We start from the raw sequence: 26,288 nt of genomic DNA on the forward strand, positions 1-26,288 counted from the left end.
ACTGTTTACAATTTAAATGAATTGGTATCCTTATATAGGATTATTTATAAGTAAATGAATCTTGCTTTTTTCCTTCCAATAATCCTGGTGGTCTAAATTTAGAATAGTGTATGATCACTGTTTTGTATGCATAAAGCCAATTTTCTTGCTACTGTCACCACTAGAAGGGGAATTTTAATAGCAGAAATTCTTTTCCTGAGCTTTAAATAGCATGAATCATCTAATGTTGTTTGGAGGTGTGTGTATGTGTGCTCTGCCAGGTACAGGTAGTCCTCAATTTACGACCATAATGGAGCTCAGAATTTATATTGCTAGGTGAGACATTTACATGAATTTTGCCTCGTTTTACAACCTTGCCACAGTTGTTAAGTGAATCTGGCTCCCACATTGACTTTGCATGTCAGAAGGTTGAAAAAGGGGATCATATGACCCTTCATAACTATGAACCAATTGCCAAACATCTGAATTTTGATCATGTGACCATAGAGATACTGCAATGGTCGTAAGTATGAACAATGGTCATAAGTCTTTTTTTGTGTGTCATTAAAACTTTGAACAATCACTAAATGAACTGTTGTAAATTGAGGAGTACCTGTATCAAAGCGGATACTAACTCAATGCATTTCAAAATTCTGGTTCTTCCACTTTGATTTGTGGCTCACTGTCAGGGGAAGATAACCAGTCGCATGACTACAAGATGGGTGGCATCCAAATTACAGACATACACAAATGGCAACTGCCATGCTCTAGGAATTGGAAGTTCACACATTTGAAAACCACCCAGGGTTGGGAGGAATGACCTAGGTTAGGATTCTCCAAACTTTAAGACTTGTGGGCTTCAACTCCCAGAAGTCTTAAAGTTGCCAGGTTTGGAGGTCCCTGACCTAGAAGAAAAGCTAGGTAAAAGCATACTATCCCAGCCAAAGGCACCCTTAAATTTCTTCAGTTCCCTGTTTAAAGCTTAACAATCTTTTGAACTGTGGAATCGCCTTTCAAGTACTGTAACCTTCACGGATCTATCCCAAAGGTGCTTTTTCAGGAGGCAACTGGTCTTTCTTGTTTTTTCTTTGAAGACGTTTCGCTTCTCATCCAAGAAGTTTCTTCAGCTCTGACAGGATAGTGGGGAATGGAAGGATTTATACTCCATTCCCCACTATCCTGTCAGAGCTGAAGAAGCTTCTTGGATGAGAAGCGAAACGGCTTCAAAGACAACCATGACCTGGATAACTGACAATAGAGAGTTCACGGATCTAGATTACAGTGTTTCTCAACCTTGGAAAATTGAAGACGGGTGGGCTTCAAGCTATCAAGCTTGAGAAATTGATCTAAAGGTCCGGCAGGGCTCCCGCTTCCACGCTGCAAAACGTCAGGCTGCCGTTGGAGGGCAGCATTTGATCGGCCGGATTTTTGCAGACCCAACTCAAAAAAACTTCAGAATAGTCCCAAAATGCCCGCCCTCGAAACCTATTTCGGGGCGCCAGCCGAGTTAAACCGAGTTCAATCGACGCCTCGTTTTGCCATCGAGCCTCGCGAATCGAATACAAAACTGAGGCGGCCTGCCTTTAGGGATGCGTGTGTGGATCGAGATAAATGATCGCTTCTAGAAGCCGATCACGGGTTCTGGGATCACAAGGGGTCTCTTTAAAGCGGGATAACTGCCCCCCCCAGCCCCTTTTGAGGGCCGCCCTCCGCCTCTCCTCTCCGTTTCCCCGGATAAGGCGAAACTCAAGTCTCGCGAAGGTTGAGGAGCGCCTGCCCAGTTGGCGTCCGCGGTCGATTTCGCTTTGAGATCTGTGGAGTTTCGCGTGTCTTGGTTCGTGGGAAGGGAGGAGCAGGGATCTTTTCTGCCCGGCCCGGCCCGGTTCGGCTCGGCTCGGCTCGGCTCGGCTCTCCTGAGGCTCGACTCCTTTCGTTCCCCTTCGGGCCATGGGGGTAAGAAGAGGCGGCTCGCCCGGGCGTGCCTTGAGGTTGGCGGGGATTGTCTTCCCAGCGCCTCTAACCGGTTTCGGGTGACGTTCTTCCTTGCAGAAAATCGGGTTGCAGTTCAAAGCGACTTTAGAAAACATTACAAACCTCCGGCCGGTGGGGGAGGATTTTCGATGGTATCTGAAGGTAGGTCTTCGGGAAACAGGCTGACACCTGCAAAATGCAACACACACACACACACACCCATGATTAAATCTCTGTGGAGGTTCTCAGTCATCCAGGTCGTGGTTTCGCTTCCATTCCCCATCATCCAGTCAGAGCTGAAAAAGCTTCTTGGATGACAAGCGAAACGTCTTCAAAGAAAAACCAAGAAAGTCCAGTTGCCCCTTGAAAAAGCACCTTGGGGACACCCATGAATTAAGTAAATTAGCCAAGGTTAGCCCGGTGGCATAGCTTATAAGGTGACTTACCTTTTAAAAAGCAAATGCATAACGATATTCTCTTCATATCCAGTTTTTTATTTTTATTTATTTATTTATTTGTCAAACACGCATAAGATAACAGATATAAGTATAAACATGATTATGAATACAGGATAAGGATACAAATAAATGGAGACAGTAGGACAGGGGCAGTAGGCATGTTGGTTCTAGCCATCCTCAGTCATACCGCTTCAACATCTACATATTAATGTTTGGGTGCAACGCAGTGGCTTTGAATCAAAGCCACTGAATGAGCCTAGGCTGTTAGATTATGGTAGTGCTGCAAATTGTGTTTTGGTTCACCATAGTGGTATAGTTCCTGGAAATTTCTTCAGCTGCCCCATCACACTATTGTAATATTGTTTGCTGATTTCTATTTAGCAGCTTTAATGGGACCTTCTGGTCTTGATAAACCATTTGGGCTTATTCCTAGACTCACAGCTGAGATTGGAACAACATCTGACAGCTGTAGCTAGGGGGACCTTTGCACAGGTTCGTCTGGTGCACCAATTGCGACCCTACTTGGATCAGGAGGCTCTCCTTACAGTCACTCATGCCCTTGTCACCTCACAGTTGTACTATTGCAACACGCTCTACATGGGGCTACCCTTGAAAAGTGTTCGGAGACTACAGTTGGTCCAGAATGCAGCCGTGCGAGCTATTGTGGGTGCACCTAGATACACCCACATTACACCAATTCTCGGCAAGCTGCACTGGCTCTCTATCGGTCTCCAGGAGCAATTCAAGGTGTTGGTTATTACCTTTAAAACCCTACATGGCTCAGGGCCAGGCTATCTTTGAGACCACCTTCTACCGCATAGTTCCCAACGACCGGTAAGATCCCACAGAGTCGGTCTCCTCTGGGTCCCGTCAGCTAAACAATGTCGGCTGGCGGGCCCGCGGGGGAGGGCCTTCTCTGTGGCTGCCCCGGCTCTCTGGAACCAATTACCCCCTGAGGTCTGGACTGTCCCCACCCTACTGGCCATCCGGAAAGCGGTGAAAACCTGGCTCTTCCGGCAGGCCTTGGGCTGTTGATCGCGCTACGGTTATTCTGCGAGACCCGGCCACAAATTGAAGTGTATGGGTTTTAATGTTTTCTTTTTAAACTTTTGTATGGGATATTGTTCACATTGTTTTATTCTTTGTTGTTAGCCGCCCAGAGTCCCTCGGGAGTTGGGCGGCATAAAAATGCGACTAATAAATAAATAAATAATCTTCTACAAGAAGAAGGGTTGACTCTGTTTGATCTGGTGAAGTGGGCAGAATACCTCAGACAGTGACTAAAGCCAGAGACAAATATGGCTTTAAAAGTGACATCCCCACCCGTGAATCAATTTAGTAACAGTTGTAGCTCCCCCAACAATGCTCCACTCCCTATGTCTGAATATACCAATAACTGACCATTCTGTACCAGCTGCAGCTTCTGAATGTTCTTTAAAGGCATTCCTATGTAAAAGGACACCACAGGAATTTAAAGGGAAGGTTGTTAAGATATTAGTGTCTGAGAAGGACCTTGTAAGCCAGGAATGGATGCAGTTATTGCAGAAGAGGTACTTGTGCAAAAGCCCTCCAAGCCACAGCTACCACTTGTTAATTGAGGAGGAGCTATGACTTTAGGAGGGCCCCAAATTGTAAACCATCTCTGAATATGGGAGGCCAATTCCATTAATTAAAGATGGTCTTTCCCCATCATTTGGCCCAAAACCCCAAACACCTCTCCATCCAGATGTTTAAATGTTTAAATTTAAACATTTGATTATTGTGTTGTTGGATTCCATTCAATATATTTAGTTTGCATTTGTTTTCCTTTTATTTTCCAGCTTAAATGTGGAAACTGTAGTGAGGTTTCAGAAAAATGGCAATATCTACGATTAATGGTAAGTTTCAAAACAAATTATATAAGATATAGTTGGCACCAGGCATGTCATGATGCAAATGATTTATGGTATATAATTCATGTTATTTGGGCAGTGGCACCATGAAGTTTATGATATCACACTTGTCCTGTCGGTGACAGGAGCTATCCAAAACATTTCTAGGAAATTAGAATTGGAAAGCACCTTATTTCTAGATTGTATCCAGGGTGTGGACTATATGAGTCTTGATTATATGCAAGCATTCACTATGATTCTTTCTAGAATTCTGCTCATTTTTCTAAATAATATGGATATTTTATTTATTTCATGGGAGAATATGCAAAGATTCCTCACCTATATTCTTTTAATACCAATATTTCCATTGGCAATATTTTTTTATAGTCACATATATAGTTCAATCACTTAATTAGAATTGTAAACTTAATTAGCAGTGCAAATTAGATTTTTCTTTAAACAAAAGTCTCTGATTTTGCTAAAGATGTTTAGCAAAAATATCTCTGTTAGATAAGTATTCTGAACTACTGTATTCCCTGCTAACTTCCCTGCTAAATGTTTGCATAACATTCTTAATCTAAAAGAAAAGAGACTTTCATTAGAAGATTTGGATCTTGAGAAAAAGGACTTTATTTATTGTAGCGTCCTCTCCACTGGAGATCTTGAGATTGGCGGCTGATGTTTTCTTTTGAAATTCTATTTAGGACAGCCATCCTCTGAAAGGAGGCCGGGGAAGTGCCACAATGGTGCAGAAATGCAAGTTGTGCTCCCGAGAAAACTCAATAGGTAAGGGATTTTTTATACATCTATCCCCTAGATTACGGATGGCCAACCTTGGCAACTTTAAAACCTGTGGACTTCAACTCCCAGAATTCCTCATCAAGGTGAACTCAACTTCAATTTCTGGGAGTTGAAGTCCACAAGTCTTAAAGTTGCCACAATCGGACACCCCCGCCCTAGACAGAGAACTCAGGCTACGATACTGTATTAAACTAATAGGAAAACATTCCTCCCACTCCTTCTTCCCCTCTATAATTGCCTATACATCTTTTGCAGAGTGGAGAAAGAAATAATCTTCTCCATAAAACAAGCTATGCCAAACAAAAATCAGCAAATCAGCAGATCTCTATTGTGAAAGATGGGTTAGCCTGAAAATTGGTTGTTGCTGGCAGTGGCAATGGGGGGAAAGGACAGTATTTGTTGCGTCCAATATTTATGTAATGCAAATGTATCTATATGTGTTCTGCATTCCTCTTAGAGTAAAACTGGTCCAAATGTGTCACAACTGACCAGTATTATCCTTATTGTTAGTAGAGAATATTACAAAGGGGACAAATATTTCTAAGGAAATTAACCTAGACTATACAGATTAGATGTTTTTTTAACAGATACCTAAAGACACCCCTGAGTTGAGCCTGTTTCTGCTGTCTGACTCCCCAATAGGGTCTAAAATAGCGGTCTCCAACCTTTCTGGCTCAGTGGACTGGCGGCAGTGGGGTGGGGGGAGGGGATGATTTCACGCATGCTCATGTGTGCCACTTTCAGAAATGCAGCTTTGTGCATGTGTGCTCACTCCCCCACTACTTCCACGGCCCAGTTCCGAACAGGCGGCAGCCCACCAATGGGCTGCGGCCTAGGCGTTGGGGACCCCTGGCCTAAAAGTCCCAATCCTGCTTAGGTTTGGAGCCTAGATTAGGTAGGCCACATGCTATGACTTGCTGAGATAGTCATGACATAGTGCTTAAACATTTAAAACTAAATTTTAAAGGTGAAATCTAGCACATGACTGACCCTGAATCCATTCATATCTAAATATATCTGTAGCCTGTGAGTTATACCTTTCTTTGCTTCAATGATATGTTCTTCTTTTTTCTTTTCTTTTTCAGATATCTTAAGTCAGACAATTAAGCCTTATAATGTAAGTTCATTTTATTTGTATTTTATGGAAAGGGTGAACTTTTAGCAGAAATTCCATTTCCCGTTATTTGACTTAAAGGCAGCAATATATACAGGGATTGATTATTTTTCTGTCATTCATGTTTGAATGTTTTCCCTATTTTAATTGGAATTTTCTCTAGAGATTTACAAACAACATACATTATATTCCTTGTAATATTACACTGTGTCTTGAGAAACATGTTCTCTTTCTTCCTGCTTGTCTTTATTCTTTTGTTTAAAAAAAAGCTAAGTATTCTTTTGGCTGAATTCTAGGCCGAAGACAATGAGACCTTTAAGACAATAGTGGAATTTGAGTGCCGTGGCCTTGAACCCGTGGATTTTCAACCACAGGCAAGTTCTCAAGAGTCTCCTTTTTGAAAGGCCTGCCTGTTAAACCCAAGTGATTGCATAACTTGTTCTTGAGCACACAGTTTCTTTTGGCGCTAGTTCACACAACCATAGGATAAAGAGTTAACAGCTGGTAAGTTTGCACCTAAACATTAATGTGATTTGAAGTTTGTTCTGTGCAAACTTAAACACACATAATTAGAATCACATGATAGGGAAAACATTGTTAGGTATCTTAACTTTGGAATTCTTGATTATGGCTTTATTGCTCATCTGTAGCAGAGAACCTGCTGAATTTGTTTGGATGAAGGATTGGTGTTAAATCAGACAGGAATTCTGATCCACTACAGGTGTTGTAGCTGCATAGATGCAGATAAAGGACGGTATTTTACCTCAGATATAATGTGTCTCTAACAGGTGCTTTTAAATTATTTGTAGGCAGGGTTTGCCGCAAATGGTGCTGAGTCTGGCACATCTTTCGATGAAATCAACTTACTGGAAAAGGTAGAGTCTTCATATTTGTGGTTCAAATATGTGTTGTGTAGCGTACAAATCTTAAAACAGGCTCATATAAGATTAGTGCTGCTGGACCACCGAAGGTCCACCTTAGATCAACATTCTCATAGTGGCCAACCAGATGTCTCCTGGCAGAAGGAAGAGATATTCCTTTCTCCTACTTCTGTTCCCTGTTACTGGTATTTGAAGGTATCACCAATCTGACGCTAACATTGAATCTAAGGATTAATAGTTACTCCTCACAAAATATCCTGGTCCAATTTTACAGCTATCCAAGTTATGCTGATTAATTGCAGCTTGTTAAATGAGAAACTAAGAAAGACTGGGCAAGCAGGACAATTCTTAAAGGTCCAAGGATATATTATATCTTTTATATTAGACACGTCTAGCCTGATGCCTTTCCATTGTGTTAGAACAGGATCTTCATATTGAAATCATAGTTTAAAAATTAAATTATCTATACCAGAAATATGGTTATCAAATATCGTACATCTCTGTTCCAGACACTAGTTTGAGATAAAACAGTTTGGTACCTAGATGTTTTGGATAACAAATGTACTAATGAGAATTGTAGTTCAAAATATCTAGAAAGTAGATATTTTCTCTTCTTTCCTAAACCTCTGCTTGAACCTGGCTGCTGTCAGGACAGAAGTACAGATAGTCCTTGACTTAAAACCACAATTAAGATCAGAATTTCAGGCACTAAATGAATCATTAAATGAATCATCCTGTGACTGGACCCAATTTTATGACCATTTTGCCATGGTTATTAAGCAAAGCACATTAATGAATTAAGTAATTCATGCCATCATTAAGCACATCTCGCTTCCCCAATTGACTTTGCTTGTTGGAAGCCAGCTAGGAAAGTACAAATTGCATAAATGCAAACTCATTATCAATCACCTGACTTGCAATCAGGGATGGTAGGAGAGTCATAACTTCAAGAATCAATCATAAATCACTTTTTCTAAGGCTGTCTTAACTTCAAACCCTTGTTAAAGAATTGTAATTTGAGGATTGTCTCAATAACAATGTTAGAAATCCTATGTTGCAAGCACTCCTAATTTGGCCTTCTCAGAGCAAAATAATCTCAACTAATCATCTTGGAGATATTTGTTTCATTCAAGGATAGTTTTCCTCACTGCATTTTCAAGGTCTGTTCTTGGCATGATAATCATCCAGATTGAGGATGATCTCTTCAAATTTAAAGACATGTTGAAACCTTTTTCTTTTAAATATGTGAAAAAACCTGAAATCAAATTATATTTGGTCGTGAGGATTTGCCTAATATATGAAATGGGGAGAGGGGGAAGGTATTGCTGAAATGCAGGCTATCCTCCAAGCAACCGCCTACATCTTAACTGGAAACAATAATACTGTATCTTCATTAAAGCTTGTATAGAGCTAAGACGGCATGTTTCACTCTACAGGACTGGACTGACTATGATGAAAAAATAAAGGAATCTGTTGGCATCTATGAAGTTACCCATAAGTTTGTCAAATGTTAACTCCTATGGCAAAACAAAAATTTTCCTTTAAGCAAAGTCATTTAAATTGTATCCACAAAAGTCAAAATAAAATGATTACTTTTGATATTTTTTGCCCAGATCCATGCTGTTACTTTTTTATTGTCTGAAAAAATACATGCAATTAACACCATAGTTCTTATCTTGGAACAAAACAGTCTACAAATAGACATCCATTTAATATACTGAGAATTCACATTTCAGTTCCATTTCTTATAACAAGAATGGGAACTCATCCCATTCCAATGAGTCTTATTCAGAATACATAGATACATATAGCATTGTAGGTGTAGCATTTTTAACAGAGGCAGACATTAGACATTGATATATCAGGAAAAGCAAAATTATTCTGAGTATCTTAGAAATAAAATAATGTGTTGGATGCTTCTAAGTTAAATATACTTTATTGTATATTGAATGATGAATTGTAAGGATGGGGGTGACTCTTAAATGTACTATAAATGAAGAGAGGTAAAGGTAAAGGATTCCCTGCAGATTTCCCTCCAGTAGTCAGTACCGACTATAGAAGGCGGTGCTCATCTCCATTTCAAGACCATTGAGCCAATGCTATCCAAAGACATTTCTGCAGTCATGTGACCAGCATGATGCCATAGAGTGCTGTTACCTTCCCACCAAAGTAGTACCTATTTATCTACTTGCATTTGCATGTTTTCAAACTACCAGGTTGGCAGGAGCTTGGATGAGGACGGGAACTCACCCTGTTACTTGACACTCAGGTCTTGAACCTGGGCTCCCGGCTTTCCAGCCAACAAGCCCAGCATCTTAACCGCTGAGCCACCACACTGCTCCAAAAAGAGGAGACAACTGAAAACATTGTAATCCACATGAATGACAATGCGTGCAGACATCCCCGCACCCAAGAGTAGATGCTTTTAACTAGAGTCTGAAAATAAGCTACTGCTAGGGAAGAACTGCTTGTCTACATCAGACAGATGTATATCCACATAAAATGTCACAAAGGTGTTTTTTCAAGAGGCAACTGGATTTGTTTTTCTTTGAAGATGTTTTGTTTCTCATTCAAGAAGCTTCTTCAGCTCTGACTGGAAGCGAAATGTCTTCAAAGAAAAAACAAAGTCCAGTTGTCTCTTGAAAAGCACCTTTAGGACAACCATGACCTGGATGGCAGAATCTCCATGACATACATATAAAATGTGTCACATTTATTCAACAGAAAATTTTCAGGATACATTTCAGCTGGAAGCTCAATCAGACTGGTATTTCAGGTAGTCCTTAACAACCATTCATTTAATGACCATTTGAAGTTACAACAGCACTGGGGGGGGGGGAAATGACTTATGACTGGTCTTCACACTTACGGCCATCACAACATTCCCCACAGTCATGTGATCAAAATTTGGGTATTGGCAACTGGCATGTATTTATGAGGATTGTAGCATCTTAAGATCACATGATTACCATTTGCGACCTTACCAGCCAGCTTCAATTAATGACCACGTGATTCACTTAACAACTGCAGTGATTCACTTAACCATGGCAAAAAATGTAAAATCAGGTGCAACTCATTTAACAACCCCCTTGCTTAACAATGGAAATCCTGGCCCCCAGGTAGTTGTAAGTCAAGGACTACCTGCATTATCTTCCTTTAAGCTTTCAGAGCAGATATAGATGTTACATGTTATTCCTTTGTGTGTGCTATTTTATTTTAATTTATTTTATTTTATTTTATTTTTATTTATTTATTTAGTTTGTCAAGCATGTATGAGAAAACAAGTATAAGTAAGAACATAACATATAAACATACAAGTATAAGCAGGTATAAGTATATACATAATAAATGAGTAAGAATAAATGGGAACAGTAGGACAGGGACAATAGGCATGCTGATGCGCTTATGCATGCCCCCTTACAGACCTCTTAGGAATGGAGTGAGGTCCACGGTAGACAGTTTAAGGTTAAAGTTTTGGGGGTTTGAGGATGTAACAACAGAGTCAGGTAGTGAGTTCCAGGCATTGACCACTCTGTTGCTGAAGTCGTATTTTCTGCAATCGAGTTTGGAACAGTTTACTTTGAGTTTGTATCTATTGTTTGCCCATGTATTATTGCGGTTCAAGCTGAAGTAGTCATTGACAGTAGTCATTTTACATGACTTCCACCCCATTTATTTGGGGAGAGATTTTTTTTTCTATACAGTGTGCATCCTGTATCATTTTTTCAGTTACAATGAACACCATGCCTGCTGACCAATGTCTCAGCTAGAGTTTCACTTATAATTACACAATTCTATCATTCTCTGCAGTTGTTAACTTTGGTTTACTAAACACAGGAAATGGGCATTTTTACAAGATTTTTCCCTTTGAATATTTTTCTCCATTTCCTTCCATCTTCGTGAAGGAAGAGACTAGATGGAGAAAAATCCTTCATTTTACATTCAGGATTTTTTTTCTTCTTCTTCTTTGGTAAATTTGCTGCTTGCCTTACTGAATATTCTTTTAGCTGTTTGTTGTAAGGATTCCAAAAGTTTCACTTGAGTGTCACAAGACAGAACTCTGGAAGGATGTGAACATGTCTGCTCCAACAAGCATGCTAGTCAAGATTTCTTTCCTTTTACAAAAATAAATCTATAATATTGGATTATCTTTTAACACAAGATCTCGCAAAAGGGGTATTGCTATCTAAATGTCACTCAAGCATTATTCCTATATTTGATACAATTAGTTTGTGTATATTTAAAAATTGATCAAACACATATATTACAGTGGTGGGTTTCAAATTTTTTTACTACCAGTTCTATGGGTGTGGCTTGGTGGGAGTGGCAGGGGAAGGATACTGTAAAATCTCCATTCCCACCCTACTCCAGGGGAAGGATACTGTAAAATATCCATTCCCTCCCCAATCCAGGGGAAGGTTACTGCAAAATCCCCATTTCCTCCCGATCAGCTGAGACTTGGGAGGCAGAGAATAGATGTGGGCGGGGCCAGTCAGAATTTTTACTACCAGTTCTCTGAACTAGTCAAAATTTCCGCTACCGGTTCTCCAGAACTGGTCAAAACCTGCTGAAACCCACCTCTGATATATTAGCAAAGAATACTCAAGTGATGTATCAAACAGTCTTATACTGCAAGAACTTCTATTAGCTGATAGATAATAAAGACAGCACTTTTTTTTTACAATTGGAAGTCTATTTACACTCCCTGAGTTAGACTGGCCTTAATCATATTTGGAGAACAGGCATTAAAATCAGTGTAACAACTTAGTCATGACAAATGTAAAAATCCAGTGGGCCGGCTCTTTAACCCTATTTACATTCTTTTTTTTCTCCAGAACTTAATCTGTTATTTTTAAAAAGGATAAACAGGTCATGGTCCAGATAAAACATTAACCTTGAGCCAAAGGAAGTTTGTTATGTCACACATTTAAGAAAGCCAGTCCTGATCTATCTTAATTACTAATTTGTTTCCCTTCTAAAATATCAAAAATATCATCCAGTGATTTGTGCACACACTGCAGGAATTCTGGTACATTCCTAGATGGATAAGCAGAAACATTGCACCCGATCCAATTATCTTGTATACTATAAGCTATGCCAAATCCATCAGGCACCACCGGACCAAATCCACCCAGGAATACGGCTAAGCTGCTCAAAGTACTTGTGGAGAGAATGTTGTGGTTAATTAGGGCATAAGCTTTGTCCTTGTAAAGATCTGGCAAAGAAATTCCTTGGGATTCTGCTTCACGCCGCAGTGCATAAAGGTGACGATCAAATCCCTGACCTGTCAAGAAAAATACAACAGTGAGTGGCTCTGAAAAAGTCACTACTTGTGTCTAAATCATATTTTATGCCACTTCCAAAGTCAAACACGACAGGCTGCTCTTAATTTGTTTCACAAAATTAAAACCATTGTTGTAAAAAAAAAGGTTATGTGATCTTATTTAAATAAGCACTAAAATAATTTATTTCAATAAATTCCACCACTATATAAGAGCTGTGGTGGGGCAGTGGTTAGAATGCAGTAATGCAGGCTAATTCTGCTGACTGCCAGCTGCCTGCAGTTCGATCCTGACTGGCTCAAGATTGACTCAGCAGTCCAACCTTCCGAGGTCAGTAAAATGAGGACCCAGATTGTTGGGGGCAATATGCTGACAATGTAAGCCTCTTAGGACTGTAAATTACTGTGAAGCGGTATGTAAGTCTAAGTGCTATTGCTAGTGCTATATTAATATCTTTCAGAGCCCAGGAGGCTTTATGCCATCTGAAATGTTATTCATTGTTATTAATGTTATTCAAAATTATTAATTACCTAGTGACTGCTGGTGCTAAGCAGCAGCAGCAGTATGAAGATTAATATGCTCCTGTTAAGGATATCAGTGTATAAAAATTAAAGCAGCAGCAATAAAACACAAGCAACATCTTTTGCTTTCTAAAAATCGTAGAGAGTTTATTTTTCCAGAGGGAGTTTCAGAACTAATTCTGAAATCATGTAGGATTTAGATTTACTATATTAATATACTTATTTTTTAATTGTTTTATTTGTATTATATGATATAGTAGTATGGTATAGTATGATATATAGCTAAATTGCCTGGAGACCATCTGGTTTGAAGTAGTGTATATGTTTTATAAAGAAATATATATTAACCTCCCAGAGGTGGTTATTCTACAATAATTCAATTTTAATCTGTTTCCAAAAAAGCTATTAGCAATGATGTCAATTCCAGAAGGAAGATACACTAAAGTGAAGTATTTTCTGAAAATGTGAAAATGAGCACTTCCTGTTCTTAGTCCCATCCACACACGCCCCCACTTTTATAAGGTGAGGCACCATAAGCAGTTTCTTCCAGGATGAATATCTCAAAATGGGTCAACCTCAATTGGAAAGGGAATTCCTGAACACACCTAAGTGCCAATCATAAAGAGCTTTATACGTGGGACGAAACCAGCACTTTTATTTATTTATTTATTTTATTTCTATACCGCCCTTCTCCCGAAGGACTCACGGCGGTGTACAGCCTAATTAAAAACACAAAGACTTTGAATTGTACCCTCCTGGCAGATAGTGCAGAGCCTTCAAAATCAATACAGGTAGTCCTCATTTAGCAACTGCCTTGTTTAACAACTTTCACAGCTATAACAGTCATGAAAAAGTAACTTTGCAACCAACCCTTGCATTTATGACCTTCACGGGTCTACAAAGCCAAGAAAAACTGAAGTAAGGCCATAAATACAGTTGCAATTTGACTTCGCTTAATAACCAAATTGTCAGTTCCAATAATGGTCATTAGAACTACCAGTTAAGGTAGGTATTGTGCGCCAGATAACACACAAGCTGTTCGGTACTGAAGCAGTGGTAGCTTGGGGATGGTCTTTGCAGGCAGCTGTATGTTGCACTGCACCTGGAACAATCCAAACAGGTAGTGAGGAGGGCATGCTGCCAATTTGCATAACTTTTGCTTCTCAAAATATTATATTGAAGTATTTTGTAATCTTAGTACATAACTGTAGTGTCATGAGCCTCCTAGGGAATGAAGCAGGATCTAAACTGAATCAATCAATCAATCAATCAATGAACTCAACACATCTAAATGACATTTTGAAATTGGATTAAATTACCCTGTTTCCCCCAAAATAAGACATCCCCTGATAATAAGCCCAATCGGGCTTTTGAGCACATGGCAATAAGGCCAAGCGCTTATTTCAGGGTTCAAAAAAATATAAGACAGGGTCTTATTTTCAGGGAAACACGTACTAAAAAAAGTTATATTGCTCCACACACACTTGTGAACACAAGTTATCCATAGGAAACTCAAATGTTAAGAAAAGGACTGTCATCAATATAAGCGAAAGCAAGGAGGAAGATCACTAACCCAGAGCAGCTTCCTTTGTGAGTTGACCATGATACGTGGAGCACTCGGTGATCATCTGGCGTAGCTCCATAGTATTGTGCTTGGACGGCCTCTTGACTAGTGCCTCTGAGCACGCCTTTGTGTAAACCGAAGCAGGCCGGATCGTTTCAGTGCGACCGTGTTTGAATGCTGCTGTGCTACAAGATTCATAGGTGGCAACTGTCTGTCCATATTGCCTAAGAAACGCCATCTGGAAGGCAAGCTGGACTATGGCATCGGGACTCAGTTTCTGGGTCTTTATGAATTCCTTGCCTCCTCTTTCAAATCGGAAGGCCTTCAGCGTCAGTGTTTTCACAGTGGCATCAAAATTTTGCTTGGCTTTGGTGATTCCTTCTTTTAAGGCATCGTTCAGTTTGAAATTCAGCTTCTCTACAGCTCCGTGCGAATCACAGGCAGCCGGCAGAGACTGAGGAGTAACGACAGGAGACTCAGTGCTGTGTTTAAAGACTTCATTTTGGAACCTAAGCACAGCCACACCATCTCCCCAAGCATGCTCAAAGTGAATTGCTGCAGAGCCGTCTTTCGCTAAAATAAGATTAAATGATTTGTCGTACCACCTGTTCGTGCCATCGCCATGGAGCATAGTACGAGACAAATGGTCGACATCTTTAATTGGGAAATCATCAAGGCACAGGCAGAATATGGCCGAATCCACTTTCCTTAAGGCCTCCCTGTTGCCATTGTCAAGGAGTTCCTGCCTCAGAGTCGCCCAGGTGTCCCGATTTTCAGTAGTTAGATAAGGAAGAGGAAATGCTGGAACTGGAGCATTGTCCGAAAGGATGAATTTTAAATGGGCTTGAATTTCCGATGGTTTCACTATATTGCCATTTTGGTCTATCACATCAAACACATAGAAGTGGCCATTTCTAAGCACCAGTAAATGCTTGGCCTGCTCATCTGTAAACAGCTCGTCTTTCTTGGGTTTAGGCAGCCGGGTGGAATTGAAAAGTCTGAAGTATTGTGACATGTCTAGTGGGTAGGCATTCACCATATAGGCACCAAACCATGAGAGAGAAGAAGGCACAAATCGAATAAGCTTTTTGAACCCTGGAGTGTCGCTCTTGGACGGGTTCAGATGAAAGACCTCTGGTTCTAAGATGCCTGCCCTAAGAGTCTTCAAGAAACGTAAAGCAGCAACAGTCATGTTGGTGGCTTTCACAAGCTGATCGTTGTATTCAGGTTTGGGGTCAGGACTGAAAGCCATGAATGGATTGAAGTTAAGAATAACGGGTTCCCGTGCCTGAAGATACATGTCAAACCAGGGACCTGAAATTAAGCAGCAACTATATAAGTAAAGTTCAAATATCATTAACTCTCTGTTTAGGACCCTGTCATTCCTTAATTTGGGGTAGAGTCAGGGCAACTGGATGGAGCTGATTGTTTACTGCCCTTCATAATGCCAGGCAGAGTTTGCAACAGATATTTTTTTCTTTACTCTCTGGGAGAGAAACATCTGCCATTACCTAGGATTGAACTCTCAACCTTCTGACTCTGAGGCGAGCATTTTCATCACTAGGCCCCCACACTGCTCTTCAAGTATCATTAATATGGGATGCTTATATAAGGGACCTCCAGTTAAAAGCATATTTAATGAAGATCTGTGGGATGCGGTATAAAAGTTTCCAGGTTCGTAACAACTGAAAACAGAATTTCTGTTAACTTCCCTGACAGTAATTTAATATGGGGCATTCATTTGCATACAATGCTCATTTACAATTTGCTCCCCTCTTTGACCATTTATCATTTGTCTTCAATGGGAAAAAAAAAAACACAAATACAAACGCACTCTAGCTTTTTTTACCTTTTTGCTTGTTGCTTCTGCTCTTTCCTGTGCTTTTCTTTCCATTTTTTTTTTCTCTCCAAAAGTTTCAGTTCCCCAGCAAAGATTTCACTTTCTAATCCCTGGCTTCCATCTATCCACTAAAGTAACTGAATTCTATACTTGGCATAAAAACACTGGGATTTCTTCACAAATAAGAGGACTGCAAAATAAATGTGAATAGGAAATGAAAGGTAATCCGCTGCAGAGCCTGAACCTTCAAACAAATACATTGGTATAAAAGTGACATTGCTGTGCTACTAATTTTTAATTTTCACAGGCTCGTGACAGAGGTTAGCAGCAAACTAGCTATCAAGAAACAGGTCTACAATGCAAAAACCTAGACTTTGCAGAACATTGATAAGCAAATAATAAAAAATGTGCATTTAGCCCACCAATTCTGTTCCAAATTAAGACAGACAGAATTAGTGCTATTAAACAGAACCCAGTAAGTTTGTGTGATTTTGATTTGCAAGAATTACCTTGGATTTTCCACTTATATTCCACTTGTAAGTAACCACCTACTCTCAGTCAACATTAGTAGGCTGATGTTTATTTATTGTCCACAGAAACAACAGAGATACTTCACAATTATCTTCCTAAATTTCATTTAAACAAATAAATCGTTCAGCATTTTATTTTAAATAGAAGAAAAATAGGCCACATGGGAAGGGAAACAATGGTATAATTCTTTCCTTTTCTATATGACTTGAGTAGCATACATATTTTGCTTCTACACATTTTGTTCTTTCACTCAGAGGGAAGATTATAATTTGGTAAGTTTTAACGCCTAATCATTTCTCAGCCTACTCAAGCAAAGAGCATGAGGCAGATAGTATTTTAAATTCACAATGATTTAATTCAGAGTCTTGATTATGTACTATGTAATGAATCACTATTTTACTAAAGGATTCAGCAAGAACTGAGAAATAGAATAGAGTCAAATGTGGTGAGTTTTATACCAATTATGGGTGTGTGGTATACAAACATTCTGTTATCCTAGGCACAGATTGTCCTTGAGCATTTGCTTAATGACCATAGCATTCTCTTAACAAACCACTGCAAAAAATGGTTGTAAAATTGGATTGGGCACATGACCAGTATGAGCCTGTTCATTCTAGTCGTAACTCAAGGACTACCTGTACATTTCCAGATGTCAATATCCTATATGTAAGAAGAGGAAAACAGGAGGGTGAGGAGGTGACTAAATACAACCAGAATTGAGACCAGAATTTCCATTGTAAGTCACTGGAGTCATACATTAAGTTGGACCCAATTTTACGATAATTTTTATGGCAGTCATTAAGTGGATCATGCAGTTGTTAAATCCACCTTTTCCAATGACAGAAATCAGCAAAAACAAGTCACAATTCATGATCACTTAATCACATGATCAGTTGTTAAAAAAATCTGGCTTCCCCAATTGACTTTGCTTGTCAATAGACTTTGCTATCTGGTAAGGTCACAAATCCTCTTCAGGAGACTGCAGTCGGTCATAAATGCGAGCCTGTTACCAAGCATTCAAGTTGCAATCACATGACCAAGGGGTAGTGCAAGGTTTGTAAGTGAAAGTACAGGTAGAACAGGTCATAAGTCACCTTTTCCAAAGCTGTCATAACTTTGATCCATTATTAAATGAACAGTCATAAGTGAAGGATTACCTGTAAATTAAGTTCACTAATCTAAATTCTATAAATGTTCTCTTCCTTGCTGTTCTTCTATTTTTTATTTTGTCTTATTTTTGCTGTCTCCTTTATGTTCTGGTATTCCTCCATCTGCTGAAGTAAGTTTCCTTTTCTTTATCTCATCCTGACTGTTCTTTTTTCCCAAACCATAAAGTTTAGCAGCCTGCAATAGATTAATATTTTGTTGGTAATGGTCATTAAGTCACTATGATCACTCATTTTCTACAGACCGTATATTTTATTTCTCAGAATGGCATATGGAATCGGGAGTACGTGAAAGTTATAATACAGTGGTCCTTCAATTGTTTGAACCAATTTCTCCGTTTCCCTATCTCAAATAATTTCATTGCACACACACACACACACACACACACACACACACACACACACACACACAAGCCAAGGTTCTGCTGTTTTATACAAGCATCTCTGCAGCAGCAACCTGAATTCGCAACTCCCAAGCACTTACAAATTGCTCCACTAGCTCCAAACTATGCCCAAATTCCCTCCACTTTAAAAACCATTGCTATAACCTATAAAACAACATCTTTTTATCAGCAGCAAAAAAACTTTCCTTCACATTTCCTCTTTCACTACTTGAAAGGAATTCAAGGTAATTGCATTGCAATTAGATCACCCTACTTTCCTCCTAAAGTTGCTAAGAGTTGAACCTGGCACATTCTATATGGAAAAGAGATGCTTGTTCTATCAGTCCACTGTATTCTCTTCCATTCTCTAAATTCAGAAGAAGAAATCTAATGTATCTTATAGGTCCTTTTGGAAATCATTTTGAGGATCCAGGCTTGCAGTTTAAGACTAATTCCAACCCAATCTTTGTGAGGACACACATTCAGCTTTGACTCAACAAATTCCATGTGTGGAACAGATGTTTCTGATAGCCCAAACTGAGATGAATGCTTTGAATGTCATGGCTAGGCTACAAATATAATTGTTCTGTGTAGAAGTGGTTAGAGGAGGTAACAGTAAAGAACATTCAAAGCAGTGGTGGGTTTCAAAAATTTTTACTACGGGTTCAGTGGGTGTGGCTTGGTGGGCATGGCAGGGGAAGGATACTGTAAAATCTCCATTCAAGCCCCACTCCGGGGGAAGGATACTGCAAAATATCCATTCCCTCCCCAATTCAGGGGAAGGTTACTGCAAAAACCCCATGGGGGGCTTTTCATCAGGTTCACCTGATTCGCCAGTTGCGTCCCTTTCTGATCAGGACTCCTTACGCACAGTCACTCAGGCACTCGTCACTTCCCACCTGGACTACTGCAATGCTCTCTACATGGGGCTCCCCTTGAGGAGCACCCGGAGGCTCCAACTGGTGCAGAATGCGGCCACGAGGGGGATTATGGGAGCGAGGGGGCACTCCCATGTGACGCCTCTCCTGCGTGAGCTGCATTGGCTTCCGGTGGTCTTCCGGGTGCGCTTCAAGGTGCTGGTTACCACCTTTAAAGCGCTCCATGTCATAGGGCCTGGGTATTTGCGGGACTGCCTTCTGCCACCGATAGCCTCCCACCGTCCAGTACGCTCCCACAGAGAGGGACTCCTCAGGGTGCCGTCAGCCAGGCAGGGTTGGCTGGCGACCCCCAGGGGGAGGGTCTTCTCTGTGGCAGCACCTGCCCTCTGGAACGATTTGCTCCCGGAGATATGCATGATACCAGATCTCCGGGCTTTTCACCATGCCCTAAAAACTTTTCTTTTCCACCAAGCAGGGCTGGCGTAACCCCCCCCCCCCCTTTTGAGATGTTAGATTTTTAATTGTCTATGGGTTTTAGTTGGGATGTTTTAAATTTTGGGCCAAAGTTGTGTAATTCTTTTAAAAATTTTAAATTTTGTATTGGGATGTTTTTTATTTTGGCTGTGCACCGCCCTGAGTCCAGCAGGAGAAGGGCAGTATACAAATTTAATAAAAATAAATAAAAAATAAAAATTTCCTCCCAGTCAGCTAGGACTTGGGAGGCAGAGAATAGATGGGGGCGGGCCAATCAGAATTTTTACTATTGGTTCTCCGAACTACTCAAAATTTCTGCTACCAATTCTTCAGAACCTGGTCAGAACCTGCTGAAACCCATCTCACCACTGATCAGCAGTGGTGAGGGGAGAAAAGACACTGGAAAGACTAGAGTGAGTAGATAGCAAGATAAGTTATGCAGTGTGTGGAAGGAGAGAAGGAGGGAGGGAGAGAAGGGGAAATGAGGCATGCCAGGGGAATATGGCATGCTGTGAGCTACTAAGGCAAGGAATGGAGAAGAGAGGTAATCTGAACAGCTTTGGCCTATTCACTGCACAAAATCACTCCAGGATCTCTCCAGGTTTAGTTTTGTCTTGAAACATGGAACAACCAAAACCTTTCAGCTGTTGGTTTTGTTGAACTGTGGATGAACTGAAAGGGTTCAACAAAACATTTAGAACATACAAATTTGTTCCTGGTTTAAAGGAAGCATACTTTCCATTTCATGCACACTCTTAAAGGAAATGTTAACCGTTCAAAGGTGTAAACAAGCATCAAAGCCAGTTCTGGACCTGTGGCCTCAGTCCAGTTAATGAAAAGGAAGATCCTGCCAGGTTAAAACTGATTCTTAATTGAGCAGTTTGAGGAAAAGACATCAGGAATGTAAGCAACATTTCACGATCATTTTCCTACCTGAAATATAACTTGTATGTTTATTTTGTTTGTCCTTTGCAACCAAATGATCATGCAATTCTCTACCAATGCCATTCTGAAAATTGCCAGCAAGTCGTTCGGTTTTCCTAAATTTAAAAAAGAAACAGAGAAAGAAATTTAGTGTATCTCTCTGATATATACAGTTCTTTGGGTGAAAATATGAAGTATGCTGCTGAATAATAAGGCTCTGCTAACCTTATTGTACAGAATAAAGAAGATGACCTTGACTATGATATGCAAGAACCATTACCTAGGCAAAAAGGGCTAAAACATGTTTTAAATTCAGTACCAGCAGATGACATTTCAAAAAGGCTCAGCCAGATGTCTCTCTAATTCACTTGTATAAGGAACAGGAATAACAATCAGATTTGCTAAAGTCTGTTACTATGGCCAATTTCAATAAATGTGGTTTTAGCCTCCTGGTAGAAGTGTTCTTCTGATCTTGTCTGTCCAGTAGGTGTGACCCTTCCTCACATATCCCTGTGAAATTCCTACTATGTATTAAAAAGTATCATCACTTCCACATTGCAGGAACCCTGGTAGCACAATGGTTAGAATGCAGCATTGCAGGCAAGCTCTGCCCACAGCCTGGAATTTGATCAATGTTGATTCAGCCTTCCTTCCGGTCAGTAAAATGAGAACCCAGTTTGTGGGGACAATATGCTGACATTGTAAACCACCCACAGAGTGCTGTAAAGCACTATGGAGTGGTATATAAGTGCTGTTGCTATTTGCATTTGAGTTAACTCTTCTGAAATGCAAAGGGAAGAGAAGTTTCCTTCAGTGTTATCTAGAAGATTTTCCTGAGACTGCCTAGATCAGAGGTGTCAAACTCAAGGCCCACAGGCCAGATCTGGCCCATGGGGGTTTAGATCTGGCCCGGGGCTGTCCTGGAAACAATGAAGGACTGGCCCGTGGTGTTTCTGCCAGCCAAAATGGAGCTTGGAGAGCTCTGTTTTCGCTGGCAGAAGGCTGCAGGAGGCCATCACAGCTGAAAAGGAGCCCGGGCAAGCCATGTGCAGCCTCCCCGAGCTCCATTTTTGCTGGCAGAGAACTGCAGGAGGTTGTCGTGGCTGAAAACGGAACCTTGATGAGTGACATTGAGCTGGCCACACCAACCATGGCCACGCCACTGGCTATCGCCCCCCAGCCTCTTGAGGTCAAACACAACTCTGATCCGGCCCTCAATGAAATCGAGTTTGACAACCCTGGCCTAGATTAATACAGTCAGCACAAACAATGGTCAGGAGAATGGGAGCTAAAATGCAGACATCTTCAGGGCAACCAGGCTGAGAAAAGTACCTGGACAAGATATCAGAGAGATGGAAGCTTGTTCCTACCTGAATTGATCATCATCCAAAAGAGGTTTCTGAGCACTCAAGTATCTTCTAATTGTATCTTCAAGTTTTGGAATGGGCAAGCTAATAACGAGAGGAATAAAATATTGAGTCTATGAGGTTAAAAAATGTTATCACAAACTCTCAAGAAAAACATGCTGATAGATTAAATGATCAAGCAATTTTTAAGTTAAATACAAGCCCCAAAATAGTTCTGACACTATAACTTATCTCTAAGCATAATTTATTAATAATACTCTCAGGTAGATTAAGCTTTAGCTAAAATTTAAGTAAATATATTTTTATATCAAGCATTCAACTATTTTGAAATAAGCAAATTAATGCAGAAACAAAATTAAAGAGATATTCTATTAACCAGAACCTATAATAAAGAAATTGTTTCATGGAAAAATGCTCTCCAGATTTAAAACAATTATATTGATATTTCTGCAGAAGTACAATGCATAAATAAACTCCAATCCCCCAAATAAACCAGTGAACATTGAGCATGGTAATTAATCAAAAACTGTTGCATATTAACAACTGGGGAATGGAAAATAGGAGGAAGGGAATAAATACTGTATACCTGGCTCAAATGCTTCCGGATCAACATTTAAGTTAATATTTAAGGCATATTGGATGAACTCTCATCTCTTTTGCCACTGTAACCTATATGTAGGTTCATTTAGCAGGAACAGTAAAAAAAAAAAAGTGCAAAGTATGCCCGGTTGAATTCACTGTTACTTAGACAACTAAATAGTACACTTTGACCTTAATAGAATAATCCTAAGTAAGCTGATTTTAAAAATTTCCTCTTCAAGTCATTGTTCACTCTTTTGGTGACTGCCTGGACTAGTCCCTAAAATTTTCTTGGCAACATTTTTGGAAGTGGTTTTGTCATTGCCTTCTTCTTAGGGCTGAGAAAGAGTGACTGTCTCAAGGTTACCCAGCTGCCATCAGACCTAAGGCAGGACTAGAGCTCACAGTCTCCTGGTTTCTACCTTGGTGCCTTAATCACTAGACCAAACTGGCTCTCAATTTAGAAACAAACAATGCATACAGTCAAGTAAATAGGTACAAAGGCATTAAGTAGCAATTATAAAGATACATAGAGTCAGTTCTTGAAAACTGCAGGGACTAGTCCAGGCAGTTGCCAAGATTCAAAAACTGGCTTGAAGTCACAACGCATTTTTAAAAATGGATACATGTTTAACTCTGAACAGCAGTGATAAGAATCATGCCCTGCTTTTAGCACTACCCTTTCACCTACATACCATATTTTATTCTGATCTTTCATTACCAACTGCAATGAAGCTCTTGCATTTTCCCTTTCTCATTTTTAGCTCTTAACACAACTCTTTGTTGTGCTGTAACTTAGACTACCATAACTCACATTTCACCTTAGTCTTGTGAGCAATCCAACTGCTGAACATTCTCTTAATCTGGAGTTGAATTAAACAAGAGAATCATACTATCTCTTAGCATCTCTAGAGTTTATTGTGTAAAAATAAAATCAATTCCTGCCCTCTTATGAGTTCACAGAATATCCTAGCATCAGCACAATACAGCTATTAAGACAAGTTAAAATCTTTGTTTTGAGGTCACACATTATACAGACTGTACTGTATGTTTAAAAAAAGTTTAACCTTGCTGCCTCAGATTATTAACAACTGCAGGAAAATCATTGGTATGTTATGAGTATGACTAAACAAGAATGTATGTATGTATGTATGTATGTATGTCCAAACTGCATAATGAGGATTAAACAGCTAACACACGAATACTCGGAACATGTCCATTGCCCCTGATGAACTGGCATCCTATGCAGTTTTGAGTCCCTGGCAACCTATCAGACATCTGGGTTCAAAAATGATGTAGATGTAGTTTTCCATTTATCACTGAGTTCAGAAAACATAAGCATGACTAATTTCCATGCAAATAGTGTTTTGCAAAGAGGTATTCCTTATGGATTTCTGCAAAGTACCATCTTGTTCAAAGGCTTTTACTATATACATTCAGCACTTTAGTAGGGATTACGGTGATGACTTAGCAGAGACTGGGATCCTATTGGCTGCTGTCAATTGTTTGCATGGGAAGAGGGTGAAGATAACTACACCACCCTGCACAGCAACTTACCTATTGGTGGAGACATTTTTTCTATATTACTCTGCAAAATGGCACCCAGCTGGTAAGCAGATCATTTTACTTCAACATTCTGCACCCATGAATCAAGCTCTGCAGTGGATCAAAGTAGGGACTCTCCTATTGGGAACTCCCCAACACTATCTGATCCATGAGGTGGAGTGACAGAGGCTGCCTCCTAAAGTGGAGGGCAATCCTCATCCTCACCCAACATATCAGGCCATAGAATGAGCCACAAGATGGGTGGGGGCTTCCTGATAAGGCAGAAGCAAAAAGCCCCACTTATCCTATAGATCAAGTTCAGATGATGGCTAAATCCATTTGTCCAAACTTATCTCCTCTCCAAGTTCACCTTAAGAAGGCAATTGGTCAATGCTCCCTGATTCCCGAAGCAAGACATTCATCAAATCACTGCACTTATCCAGCATGACACTTACGAACCATAAGCCTGTTTCCCATAGAGACCCATTATGGAACCAATTATGTGCTCTTTGAAGACCCAAAGGAGTGCTTCTTCCAAGAGACAACTGGACTTTCTTGGGGGTGTTTTTTCCCCCCTTTCCTTTGAAAACGTTTCTCTTCTCATCCAAGAAGCTTGGGTGGGGAATGGAAAGATTGGATGAGAAGCAAACGTTTTCAAAGGGAAGAAAAAAGTCAAGAAAAGTCCAGTTGCCTTTTGGGACATGGTGATGGTTGCTCTTTGAAGAGTTTGTGCCAAGTGCTATAGGAATGGATTTCTAAGGAAATCTTAATTGGATATAGGGAGCTTTCGTGTGAGACTCAAGGTACAAGCTTCAATCGCGGCTTCCCCCAAACCCAGCGAGTGAGAGAACTGACTTGTCTCATAACTTCCTATTTGAAAGAGGGGAGGGAATTAGACGCGAGGACCAAAGGCCACTTCAGAAGGGCAATCGAAGGACACCAACAAGCAAAGCTGGCTGGTGGGGGGGGGAATCGAAGCCGAAGGGCCACAGGACAACAGTCCCGGGGACCAGAGACCAAGCGCTACTGCTCTTTCACCCCAGGCTCCAAGGAGGCGCTTCCTTACCGGGGCAGGCTCTTCTGATAATGCATAGTGGGGACGATGCTGCAGTGCAAGTACTGGGAGAGCGCATCGTCTTGGCTGTAGCTTCTTCGGGGCCCGATGAGAAGAGGCGGGAGGCAAGCCCTCCGGAAACGGGAGAAGGAAGAAAATAGCAGCGCCCCGGTCACCATGGCGGTCTGGATACCTTCCCTCCCGGTGGCGGAAAAGGAGAGAGAGAGAGCCACCCGCCGGTGCCCGCCCCTGGGAGGAGTTTACTTCACATAAGAAGACGTGGGACGGCTCCGGAGGCAGATCGCGCCCTCTGGACTGCTTTAGTGGCCGGGTTGCTGGTTTTAAGTCATTCTGTGTGTGTGTGTGTGTGTGTGTGTGTGTGTGTGTGTGTGTGTGTGTGTGTGTGTGTGTGTGTGTGTGTGTTCTGCTGGTTTTAAGTCTCTCTGTGTGTGTGTGTGTGTGTGTGTGTGTGTTGCTGGTTTTAAGTCATTTTGTGTGTGTGTGTGTGTGTGTGTTGCTGGTTTTAAGTCATTGTGTGTGTGTGTGTGTGTGTTTTGCTGCTTTAAGTCATTGTGTGTGTGTGTGTGTGTTTTGCTGCTTTAAGTCATTGTGTGTGTGTGTGTGTTTTGCTGGTTTTAAGTCATTTTGTGTGTGTGTGTGTTGTTGGTTTTAAGTCCTTTTGTGTGTGTGTGTTTTTTGCTGGTTTTAAGTCATTTTGTGTGTGTATGTGTGTGTGTGTTTTGTTCGTTTTAAGTCATTTTGTGTGTGTGTGTGTTTTGCTGGTTTTAAGTCATTGTGTGTGTGTGTGTGTGTGTGTGTTACTGGTTTTAAGTCATTTTGTGTGTGTGTATGTGTGTGTGTGTTTTGTTGGTTTTAAGTCATTTTGTGTGTGTGCGTGCGTGTGACGGCGCTGTTTTGTGTTTAACTCCTCGTAGTTAGTGAAAGTTTGTAAGGCAGTCCGAATCAGACGACGTGCTGACTCTGCGCTACAAACTAGAGTCCCAAAGATGCTTTTTCAAGAGGCAACTAAACTTTAGTTAAAAGAATGCAAATGACCAGCTGGGTGCAAGGAGTATAAATCCTTCCATTCCCTCCCACCCAATAC

At 40.6% G+C, this 26,288-nt stretch overlaps 2 protein-coding genes across 2 annotated transcripts; one reads left to right on the top strand and one right to left on the bottom strand.

The window, feature by feature from the left end:
- Window positions 1–1,734: 1,734 nt before the first annotated feature.
- On the top strand, window positions 1,735–8,636 carry CZIB (CXXC motif containing zinc binding protein). The gene is made up of 8 exons (XM_070939539.1): window positions 1,735–1,932; window positions 2,029–2,112; window positions 4,229–4,285; window positions 4,984–5,065; window positions 6,166–6,197; window positions 6,491–6,572; window positions 7,008–7,069; window positions 8,512–8,636. The coding sequence occupies exons 1-8, from the start codon at window positions 1,927–1,929 to the stop codon at window positions 8,587–8,589; spliced, it is 483 nt and encodes a 160-aa protein (XP_070795640.1). The 5' UTR covers window positions 1,735–1,926; the 3' UTR covers window positions 8,590–8,636.
- Window positions 8,637–8,743: 107 nt separating this feature from the next.
- Window positions 8,744–25,362, bottom strand: CPT2 (carnitine palmitoyltransferase 2). The gene is made up of 5 exons (XM_070941323.1): window positions 25,196–25,362; window positions 22,009–22,089; window positions 20,648–20,754; window positions 14,452–15,756; window positions 8,744–12,359 (listed from the first exon to the last, which is right to left on the bottom strand). Exons 1-5 carry the CDS (start codon window positions 25,360–25,362, stop codon window positions 12,028–12,030), a joined length of 1,992 nt encoding a protein of 663 aa, XP_070797424.1. The 3' UTR covers window positions 8,744–12,027.
- Between the last annotated feature and the right edge of the window lie 926 nt (window positions 25,363–26,288).

Source organism: Pituophis catenifer, unplaced genomic scaffold, assembly GCF_029215685.1.
Source record: "Pituophis catenifer annectens isolate HBS135680 unplaced genomic scaffold, rPitCat1.0.hap2 SCAF_3, whole genome shotgun sequence".
Taxonomy (NCBI): Eukaryota; Metazoa; Chordata; class Lepidosauria; order Squamata; family Colubridae; genus Pituophis; species Pituophis catenifer.

Excerpts from the sequence above, each read along its gene's own strand:
- CPT2 (XM_070941323.1), bottom strand. The coding sequence starts at position 25,362 with ATGGTGACCGGGGCGCTGCTATTTTCTTCCTTCTCCCGTTTCCGGAGG. Across the intron at positions 20,755-22,008 it reads TTGGATGATGATCAATTCAG|GAAAACCGAACGACTTGCTG; the intron begins GTAGGAACAAGC and ends TTTTAAATTTAG. Across the intron at positions 15,757-20,647 it reads ACATACAAGTTATATTTCAG|GTCCCTGGTTTGACATGTAT; the intron begins GTAGGAAAATGA and ends GCTTAATTTCAG.
- CZIB (XM_070939539.1), top strand. Across the intron at positions 4,286-4,983 it reads GGCAATATCTACGATTAATG|GACAGCCATCCTCTGAAAGG; the intron begins GTAAGTTTCAAA and ends AATTCTATTTAG. Across the intron at positions 6,198-6,490 it reads AGACAATTAAGCCTTATAAT|GCCGAAGACAATGAGACCTT; the intron begins GTAAGTTCATTT and ends GCTGAATTCTAG.